Consider the following 11,679-nt stretch of genomic DNA (forward strand, 5'->3'; position numbering starts at 1 on the left):
AAATCAGGAAACTAAGTGACCTACTCGACGAGTTGTTAGACCGACTCGGCGAGTAGGAGTTGTCTGATGGAAACCCTAATTTTAAGGGTTTGTTCCCCTATTTAAAGGAATATAACACCCTTGTGGCCTCCCTTATCACTCCCTGGGAGTCCAGAAAATCCTAACTCACCACCTTGAGCCTTGTAAGTGTTTGAGTGCCATTTTTGATTAATCTTGTGTAATTTGAAGCTTGTATGAAGAAGAGGAAGAAGGAGGACTTCAAGAGCAGATTGTAGATCCAGGAACAACATCATTTTCTCTTCACTTTCTGGTAATAAAGCTTCATACTTGGCTTGTAGTTTCTTAAATATCCTTGTGGTCATTATTATGGAGTTTTGGGTCGAAGAAGCTTGATCCATGAGACTAGACGTCCCAAGTTGATATACCTTGAGATCTGGAACCTTGGAGGGTCCTCATGGCATAAAGATGCCATCTTTATGGCCATGAGAACCCCATGTATGTAATAAACCCTATTTTTGGTCCTTTAAGCATAAAAGTCCCATGTATGTACGTAAATTTCATGACTTTACGTATTATATCGACTTTAGGAGCCCATATCTATCTTTTGGATGAGATTTGCACAACATAAATCGAGTTATGGACTTGGACATTAGTCGACTCGATGAGTCGTTCTTGGGACTCAGCAAGCCAGGGTTTGGTTTCCCAACCTTTTCTTATTCGAGAGATCCAGTTGAGACTGGAAGGAACTAGTTGAGTCCAGGATGAGTACTCAGCAAAGTAGATGTAGTAATGAACCTGGAAACTATGGGACTCGGTGAGTGTATGAACAAACTTGGCGAGTCCAAGGCAATCTCCCAACCCATGAAGACGCACTCGACTAGATGTTCTTATAACTAGACGAGTCACGGACTAGACATACTCATACGATGAAGGTGGACTCAACGAGTTCAAGGATGAACTCGACGAGTCAGTTGAAGATTGTCCCATTGTTATGGTTGAAGGAGAACTCGTCGAGTTCTTGCTATACTCGACGAGTAGAGTCAGGGTTGGGGACAGATGAAAAATAAGGACTCGGCAAGTTGGTGGACCAACTCGGCGTGTCAAGTCAACTGGATGTTGGCTTTAACCAGGATGTTGACCTTAGCCAGGGGTAAATTGGTAATTTTACCCTAAGATTAGTTATCAACTTTTGACTAAGTATCTTTATGGAAATTATAGTCAGAGAGTCGTCGGAGCAGCAGACAGGGATTTCTCACTCAGAGTTTCAGCAGCCAGTCAAACGAGGTGAGTTTCCTTTAAGTAGGAACGAGTCTAACGCACCAAGGCCGGCCCGTAGCGTGTTATGATTAGTAGATGAGTGTGGGTGGGGCCCATATCTCCCAGTTAGCTGAGTGTGGGCGAGGCCCGTATTTCCTGGTACTGGAGTTGATTATGATATAAGTCTGAATGATAGATCTAGTTATACTTGTTGTATGTGTGATACTTGTATGTCTGCCGAGTATTTCTTGGGGCCCGTATTTCCCGGTAGCGGGGCCTGTATCTCGAGTAGCTGAGTGTGGGTGGGGCCTGTATCTCCTACTTATTAGAGTATGGGTGGGGCTTGTATCTCCATGAGTGTGGGCGAGGCCCGTATCTCCTAGTTGCATGTTATATGTGTATGGTATGTGGTAGCTTGGGGGAGCTTACTAAGCTTTGCGCTTACAGTTTCAGTTTTGGTTTCAGGTACTTTAGCTAGCAAAGGGAAGGGCTCGAGTTGATGGCATGAGACACACCACAGTTTCTATTAGCCTGGGAGCTTACGCTGATATTTTATATGAGACAATTATATGTTGACAAATTTTATGAGATTTTGAGATACATGTTTGATGATTTGATTTTATGATGATAATATTATGTTTGTTAAATGATTTCAAAAATGAAATTTTTGGCTTGTATTTTTAGGATGTTTCATTGACTTAGTACTTAGTATTTTTGATAGTTCAGGATTTTCGGAGAGACATATATCAGAGACCTTCAGTTCATTCAGCACTACTTGCGATGTGAGTTATCCTCACTATACTAAGGGGTCGAAGGCACCAATGATGACTTATTGGATCCGATATCTTAGTAGTTGGTGTTATGTTGAGTGTGAATTAGTTATGCATGCTAGTTGCTATGCCAGTTTGGTAGATCTGTAGGACTACCCATGTTAATATATGATTATCTGTATGTGCATTGGTTATGTTATATGTCAACATGTTATATGGGATGGGTTGAGGTTGTACTACTCAGTGCGATAGCCAACAAACCCTGGAGTATTCCAGATATGAGTTGAGGGCCGGCCAGGGCATGCCAGACTCATACTGAGGACTCATGAGCATTCTAGATATGAGCTGATGGTCGGGTAGGGCATGCCAAACTCGTACTGTAGGCTTAGGAGCCTTCAAGATACAAGTTGAGGGCCGGGCAGGGCATTCCATACTCATACTGTGGGCTCAGTGGCAAGCCAGATGTGAGCTATGGGCCCGGAAGGAAAGCCGGATTCCCAATGTGGGTCCAGGGGTAATCCAATCTGTAAAGTTATGGACCCATTACATGCTGCTATTTGTATATGTGTTATTTGTTGTGTATCAGTATTCTGGGGGAACTCACTAAGCTTTAGGCTTGCAGTTTCAGTTTTGGTTTCAGGTACCTAAGATGATCGCGGGAAGGCAAAGACGTGATCGTACAGCTCCTCACATTTATGACTATGTTTCTGGGATACTCTGATATAGAACTGTTTTGAAAACAAATTTGTAATAACTGTTGGTTTCTAAATGTTTTAAACAGTTTAAATTTGACATGATTTTTTATGGATGTTACAATAACTCTTTCGTATGACATCCATTCTTGTATGTTTTTATATCGACGTATTAATATTTATGAGATATTCGATTCTTGTTTATTTTTTATGCCTTACAATCGACCGATTTTTAACTTCGGTTTCTATGCCGCACACTGTTGTATTGTATGTCATCGAAACTTTGAAAAATCATAACTTGTTTACACGGAGTCAGATTTAGACGTTCTTGCATGTTTTCACTTTTTTGATCACTACGGTTGTTGTTTAGATTATTTATACTAAATAATCTTTTATGTATTTTAGCCTTATTTCTTAAATTTTGACGTAAGTTTCTACACAAGGATTATATACATATAATATCTATAAATTTCACATAACACATAATATCTATAAAATTTCACATATCGAACGTCATAAATACAGATTCATAACATGTTAACCTTATTTATCAAACTAATATAGAAATAATAATGGGTTTAAGGTCCCATATTCCATGTTTATCACTTTTAATGCCATATGATGTGCTAATGGGGAATATACTTTACAATTCCATTCTAAAAAGAGGACAACATACTCGTAATAACAACATACTTTTGAAGTTATAATGTATTATGTAATTCTTGTGAAATTCATCTGTCTTATGAAAATTGTTTAATTTATTGTGAAATAGTCATTTACACATACACTCAGAGTCATCACATTGTGTATATAACATGAAAACATATGAACATTACACGACTTTCCATTAGTTAACTTGTCGTAAGTATATGGTTGTTACCAAAGATAACCCCGCCACCCCCCCCCCCCCCCAATAACTAAAATTAACCACAAGTGATTTTCATCAACAACTCCACACATATAACATTAATGCACACTATTAGGAACATTAAATAGTAAAAAAACCCACTATGTTATCCATAGATCTCATTGTCATGTTCATATTTAAAAAAGTAGCCCCGTGATGAGAGCCTAGTAGTTGAAGAGTGGAGTTCCACATAAAAGGTTAATGGTTCAAACCCTTAAACACCCATAATATTATTAGTGTTATGCGAATGACCTCCTACGTGAGCCTTAAAGCAGGGTTGATGTGAGTTACTATGATGGTGCGATTTACATTTTTTTTATTTAAAAAAACCTAATTTCATCATACACCCAAAAATAGTATCCCACGAATCCAAATACATGTATACCAAAATTTACCATTACCGTATCAATTTAGGGATGTCAACGGGGGTAAACGAGACGGAGATTGCATCCCCCGCCTCCACCTCCAAAATTTTCTTGTTCCCTCGCCCCTGCCCCCCCCTCCCCCGAAATCTCTAACCTTTCCACCCCCGCCCCTGCCCCGAATTCCCCTTATGACCCCCGCCCCCGCCCCCGATTGATATTGGGCTACCTTATTTGGGCTAAAAGAAGTTTTTGTTTTGGCTAAAAGAAACTATTTTTTTGGATAACAAATAGATATTTATAACATAATTTTACATGTTACAAACAACTTAAAAACATGTTTTTTGTTCTATTTTTGTACGTAAAAATCATTTTAACCTTGCTCCCGCCCCCGCCTCCGCCCCCAAAAATTTTCTGGGAAACAGGGGTTAAGCTTGCCCCCGCCCCTGCCCCCGTTCCCGATTTTTTTCAACAAATACCCCCATACGGGACGGAGCCCCCACGGGATCGGGGTCCCACAGAATTTTTTTGACATTCCTACGTATCATTAGGTAAACATAGTAGAATCCCAAATCCCTAACTATAAACCCTAATTTGTTACTAATGAGAAAATAAGCTAAATCCACAAATTTAAGACTTACTAATTATGAAATTTGGAATATTAATGAATGACCCCTTTAATGTCACTAACCATTTTCTCGAATGCTCTTCAAACCGTATCCTTAAAGTGAAAACCACAATAAATGAAGTTTGGTTTGGAAATAAACAATTAAAAGCTGTTAGACCACGTATACAACATGCTACGTACATACACGCCACGTAGCAAGTCGCTCGTGTCCTCAAAGAGACTTGAAATGCGACGCAACTCACAACTCAAGTTGCATACACCAAAATGGATACGTCTGTTTAGGTTGTGTAGGCCTATTGTTAGATTATCTTTCGTATACAAAATGACTACGAAACATGATCAAATCCACTTCAATGTTTAGTAACCGCACCGACATGCACATTGCCTATTTTCAGCAATATAATACACGTAATATTTAACTACAATGTCAACTTATAATAAGTATGTGATAAAAAATCAAACAAGCAATATGCCTATTACATCCAAAATCATGATAAATTATAATTACAACCGATAACTTTTTTTTTCTTTCTAAAACCTTTCTAAAACTACATACATCCGCTCCATGTATCCTACACCTTTCATATTCATTGGAGTTTAGATTAAATCAAACATGTATTAAAAACAAAAACCAACACCATCAATAGCAATGTATAATCAAATTATGCTTATTTATAATTGAAATTCACTTTTGGCAACCATATTTCTTACTTGATTATACAATTATAATACAAAAAATAAGCATATTTTTCTAAAATAAAGTCGAGTAAGGACAATAGGTTAAAAGAAAATAATAGTAAAAAATGAAAACGAAGATGGTAATGTAACAGTATCCCCTTCTTTTAACCGTGACAAATGCTGAAGCCTCCATCTCTCAACATACAACAATATAAATACACACACACAACCAAATCTCATCGAAAACCCTCACGTTCTTCGTCTCTATCGCTCTCTAAATTCTCAGAGATCCTTTCTACGAATCAATTCATCAGGTATACGTAATTCGCAATTTCAGATTCAATATATAATTATATCAACTCAAATAATCATCGGTAATGATCTAAACCGGATTTTTGTTCTTTTGTTTTGTTTCCCTTTTTCGCTTTTTCCTGGATCAGATTGTCGATAGTGTAAGAATTCGGTTGGAAATAGCGTTCTTCATCGGCGACTGGATTTGGTAAATGGAAATATCGATGAAGAAATGTATGAGAGATTGAGAAAAAGGATGCCGGAATTAGCGCATGATTGTCAATTCAGTGGCGGCGATACGACAACGTCATATGGATCAGTTTCGTCCACTGGCTTTTGGTCTAAGCATCGGGATGATGTTAGCTACAATCAGCTTCAGAAGGTACTTAATTAGATTTAGTTTTCAATTCTCAGATGTAATTTTTTGTTTTTTTCTTCCTTTTAATTGTTTGTTTAGAATCTCTGTAGAAGCAGATTGAGGTTATTCATAGATCTTAACGATATTCCAGTTTTGTGGCTTATTTAGATCGCTACTTGTGAGTAGGTTTTCTCAGGATTAATTAATTAGACGATGTATAGGCTTAATGTTGACTGTTTATGAAAGTGGCTTCAATAAACAAAAGCACATACTGTAAGGCTTACAAGTGTGAAAATTAAACTATGCTGGCAAAACTAAAATGCTTGTTCTAGACGCCCTGTTACATTTCAGAACTGCAATACACCACTTATGCAGCTTACACTAACACATTTGAGTTGAGTTCCTCTAGATGACTTCCTTAATCTCCCAATATCAATGCTGCATATATCCACCTAAGGCTCATTATGTAACTGGTGTACTACTGGATGATTAATTGCTTACCTAATGTTAGAAACAAGGAGTTATGATTTATGTCATTATGTGTTAATTGAAGTTGGCAATGCAATATTGAAAAGCATCGAGTTCTTATTGTTGGTTTCAAACTAGTTATACAGGAAAGACTAAAGAGCTTGCTTATGTATGAAATACATATTGAACAATTTTGTTAATTATTGGGTTTCTGTATTCATTGTAGTTCTGGAGTGAACTATCACTGCAAGCTAGGCAGGACCTCTTGAGGATAGACAAGCAAACTCTTTTTGAACAAGCTCGAAAGAACATGTACTGTTCCAGATGCAATGGGTTACTTCTAGAAGGTTTTTTGCAGATCATCATGTATGGAAAGTCATTGCAGCAAGAGGGAACAATTAATCAGAATAAACTTGGAACCTCAAAATGTCAAACTGGTGATGATGTCTGCTTGACAACTGGGCGTAATGATGATGTTCAAGATCCATCTGTCCACCCATGGGGAGGTTTAACCACTACTAGAGATGGAACACTCACCCTCTTGGACTGCTATATTTATTCAAAATACTTAAAGGGTCTTCAAAATGTACCTATCATTCATTATCCTTTCTACTTCTTTTTCTTTGAGGGGTAATTTTGTAAATCTCACATTACGCTCAAATCAGGTGTTTGATAGTGCAAGAGCAAGAGAGAGGGAGCGGGAATTACTTTATCCTGATGCGTGTGGAGGTGGAGGTCGTGGATGGATTAGTCAAGGGATGGTGGGGTATGGCAGAGGTCATGGGACCCGGGAAACCTGTGCTTTGCATACTGCAAGACTTTCTGTTGACACTTTGGTTGACTTTTGGTCTGCACTTGGAGAAGAGACACGCTATTCTCTTTTAAGAATGAAGGAAGAAGATTTTATGGAAAGACTAATGTATAGGTAAGTCTTTGTTATAAACTGTCTGTTTTCATCTGTGTGGTTATTTGAAATGCCCATTATTGAATACATATATTAGAATGATATGGGGTTCTTTCCATATTGAAAACACCAATAGTTATCTTCATTTGTTTTACTATAAGACTCCTTTGCCCTGTTGTTGACCATGAAGCATTGTTTCTTTAATAGCATATTGTTTAAAATATAAGACACTCTTCATTAAAATTCTGGAAACTCATGATAAGGTAGTGTGAAAACATCCCACATACTTCTATAGGAATCATTATTCATGTATTGGTTTAGTTATTAACTATTTGTATCCCATCGAGATACAAATGAAGTGTGCAATTTCTTAGAACATCTAAAGTAGGTAGGTATCATTAAAATGGAGAATAAGATGTTCTAATATACAATTACCCAAGAATTTATGAGATGTTGATAAACTCTAGCACCCCCTCAAACAATTGACTCAACATTTCACAGGTTTGACAGCAAGAGATTTTGTAGAGATTGCCGAAAGAATGTAATCCGTGAGTTTAAGGAGTTAAAAGAACTTAAACGCATGAGAAGAGAAGCTCGTTGCACAAGCTGGTTTTGTGTGGCTGATACAAGCTTCCAATATGAGGTGTGTCACAACTTTCTATGGCTATTTTCAGTTATAAAGATAGGAGGGCATTCTTGTCTTTTGCACTAATGAAAAATTAGAGCAAGTCTCTGTCTCACCTTTTTTGGCGCGACAGTTTTTGTCCCATCGACATAAAAGCAGTACAACCTGTTCTGTCATGTCAATATTTGTCTTATTGACATTCGTCTGAGTTCCAGTCTAATGCATACCAAACACAGTACAACTTATTTTCTCCTGCTGACAAAGTAGGTGAGGAATAAAACTTTTAACTCAATGAGACAATGTAAATTCTTCTTGCAGGTAACTCTTGACACAATCCAAGCCGATTGGCGTCAAAACTACGCAGATTCTACAGGAATATACGAGCACTACGAATGGGCGGTTGGGACTGGCGAGGGCAAATCAGACATTTTAGAGTTTGAAAATGTTGGCTCAAATTCAAGGGTTAAAGTGAATGGTCTAGATTTAACCGGTTTAAATGCGTGCTATATCACTCTAAGAGCATGGAGAACAGATGGACGATGCAATGAAGTTTCGGTCAAAGCCCATGCTTTGAAGGGTCAACATTGTGTCCATGGAAGACTTGTTGTTGGTGATGGCTTTGTTACAATCACAAGAGGAGAAAGCATTAGAAGGTTCTTTGAACATGCAGAAGAAGCTGAGGAAGAAGAGGTTTTTAATAGCAACTTACACAAATAATTGAAATCACATTGTTATATCTTGCATTTGAGCTACTCTTTTTTGCTTACATAATTTTTTTTTTTTATAAAATTTCAGGATGATGATTCCATGGACAAGGATGGAAATGAGCTAGATGGTGAATGCTCACGTCCCCAAAAACATGCGAAGAGTCCAGAACTTGCTCGGGAGTTTCTTTTGGATGCTGCAACAGTTATTTTTAAAGAACAGGTAAAATCAAAATTATCTTTTCTTATATTTTGTTAATATGATTTAATCTCTTGGATTATTTTTTATAGGTTGAAAAGGCTTTTAGAGAAGGGACTGCACGTCAAAATGCACATAGCATGTTTGTATCACTTGCACTTAAATTGTTGGAAGAACGAGTAATGGTGGCATGCAAAGACATCATCACTTTGGAAAAACAGGTAATATAATAAAAAAATTGATTATTATTTTTAATTTTGATATAACTTCCAATGTAACAATATATATATTTTTATCTATAATGCATATATTGGTAAAAAGAGTAAAGTAGGTTGCTATTTCCTGCAACTTGCCCTATTGTTTTCTAACTCTATTTTTTCTCAGTTTAAACTCCTTGAAGAAGAAGAGAAGGAAAAGCGTGATGAGGAAGAACGAAGGGAGAGAAGACGGGTTAAGGAAAAGGAAAAAAAACTTCGTAGGAAAGAGAGACTCAGAAGTAAAGAAAAAGAAAAAGAGAAAAAATGTTGTCAAAGTCAAAGTCAAAGTCAACCTGGTCAAACTCCTGCTTCTGATGAGAATAAGGAATTGACAAGTGTCAACGATGATGTCAGTGAAGAACATGAACATGAACATGAACATGAACAAGAAGAAGATACTCAGTTGGCAATGCCCGCATCCGAAGATTATACACCCGAGGAGCAAATATTAGATTATGACGACAATGAAAATTCCAATTCCAATTCCGAATTCAGCTATGGGAAAGAAGGGAATGGAATGTGTGGGAGTGATTCCAAACAACCGCGAAGGAGATTGAAACCATGGAAAGATTACCAAATTGATCAATCGTCAAAGTGGTCCGAGAGACGGCGGTTTGAAAGCGGGCCCATGGTCAAACCCGGTCAACGGTTTCACAGTGATAATTTCAATGGTGGAGTAAATAAGCCCGTAAGAAGGGTGAATGGATCGAGGTACAATGAGAGATTCAATTGTTGTCATAATCGGATTTGTAATTGTTACCAACACAATGATTATAGACCCAAAGTCGGAAAGCCGGAATCTGATTCCGATGTCTCGAAACCGTATTTCCGTGGAAACAAGTACAATAATCAAATGGAATACGGAAGACCTAAAAGTAAAATCGCCAACGGAATCAATGGTTCACCATATACAAAGAAAGTATGGGAGCCCAGAAGCAATCCTGATTCCGATGATGTTACTGTTTCCGTAAGCGAATCCGTCAAGGTTATTAATTCTTCATCAGATGATTCCAAGGAATTAAAAACTAACGTTGAGGATAACGATCCCAAGGAATCAAAAACCGAAGCTGAAGCCAAAGAAATAGTGGAGAACGAGGCTGATTCGGTAAGTGGGGCGACGGATCTGTCGACGTGCGGAATCAGCAATTCCAATTCCGATAGCTGTTCGTCGTGTCTAAGCGAAGGAGACGGAAACACTTCGTTTTCCTCAAACCCCCAGAATCCGGAATCCTCATCGACATCGGATTCGGAATACGCGAGCCATCAATCCGAAGTAATCAAAGAAACCATAATCTCGGAGGAATTACCATCAAAAGCATCGGAAAGTTGCGAAACCGGAAAGAGAAACGATGTTACAACCTCTCACCAACATGGGAATGTGATTCCGCCGCCTTTACAAGCTCCAAGCCTACACTTTCCGGTGTTTCAAGCTCCTTCCATGGGGTATTACCATCAAACCCCGGTTCCTTGGACCACAGCCATGCCATTACCACATCCAAACCACTATCTGTTCACTAGGCCTTTTGGGTATAATTTGAATGGGAATTCACGATTCCTTCCGTATGGCGGAATCCAACCGTTAACTCCACCATTACTTAACCCGGGTCAGATTCCAATCTACCAACCGATTCCACCGACCAACGGAATTAAAGACCACAACACCAGGGTCGTGCCGGTTATGCAAAATGAGAACTCCGAGAAGACACACAAAGGAATCTCACCGGGTGCCGGAGGGCAAAATGGGAATTTGGAGAGAACGGAGAAGGGTAATACGGGGTTTTCACTATTTCATTTTGGTGGGCCCGTGGATGTGTCGAATGGGTTTGGAGCAAGAGAAGAGATTGATGTGAATGTGAATGTTTGTTCGGGAGAGAAGGAAGTGGAAGAATATAACTTATTTGCAGCAAGCAACGGGATAAAGTTTTCCTTCTTCTGAAAAATACTTTAAAGTTTTGAGAAGATTTTGGTGAGAGGTTACTACTACTACTACTACTACCACCTGAGATCCATTTTTATATTTGGCATGCAATAATCTTGTGAAACAAATTCAGCTTTTCTTTTTTTCTTTTTGTTTTGATTGTTTTTTTTTTTTTTTTTCTTACTTGTTATCTTGTTATGGTGTAGAGATAGTTTGATAAGTGTCACAGTTTGATGGCTTTTGTATTGTTTTTCTATAGCAAGCAATTATAGACAAATCATCATCTTCTTTGGGTTTTCTACAAACTAAATATCAGATAATCAAGATTATTTTCTTTTGTTTTTTTTACCAGTTGGTGTTGGTTTCTTTGATGACATACTATTGTACAACTGATCAGAAGAGCATTATGAATACTTAAAAGATTTAGTTCAACAGCTGAAGTGAGAATATAAACGTCTATGGATGTTATTTTAGTTAAGATCTTTGTCACTGTGGTGATCCAACATTGGGATCCGAATCAGATTTATCCACAACGACCCGATCCCTTGTTGCGAATTCTAACATTTTTATACTTCAGATATTTTTAGGAAACTTTTAAACTACCTCCCCTACTATGACTATGTTTGAGAGACTAGTTAAAAATCTAAAAAGCTAGCTGTTA

At 37.9% G+C, this 11,679-nt stretch overlaps 1 protein-coding gene across 2 annotated transcripts; it reads left to right on the forward strand.

Annotated features, from left to right (window-relative positions):
* Positions 1–5,487: 5,487 nt before the first annotated feature.
* Positions 5,488–11,369, forward strand: LOC145035875 (uncharacterized). 2 transcript variants are annotated; one of them, XM_078984381.1, is made up of 9 exons: positions 5,488–5,608; positions 5,735–5,967; positions 6,638–6,997; positions 7,077–7,336; positions 7,817–7,958; positions 8,259–8,630; positions 8,736–8,867; positions 8,936–9,064; positions 9,228–11,369. In XM_078984381.1, the coding sequence occupies exons 2-9, from the start codon at positions 5,818–5,820 to the stop codon at positions 11,034–11,036; spliced, it is 3,354 nt and encodes a 1,117-aa protein (XP_078840507.1). In that variant the 5' UTR covers positions 5,488–5,608; positions 5,735–5,817; the 3' UTR covers positions 11,037–11,369. The 2 variants fall into 2 exon arrangements, with proteins under 2 accessions (XP_078840507.1, XP_078840510.1); XM_078984384.1 differs by having other exon boundaries at positions 7,826–7,958.
* The last annotated feature ends 310 nt before the right edge of the window (positions 11,370–11,679 follow it).

The sequence above is a fragment of the Lactuca saligna genome, chromosome 1, assembly GCF_052625555.1.
Source record: "Lactuca saligna cultivar CGN05327 chromosome 1, ASM5262555v1, whole genome shotgun sequence".
NCBI lineage: Eukaryota > Viridiplantae > Streptophyta > Magnoliopsida > Asterales > Asteraceae > Lactuca > Lactuca saligna.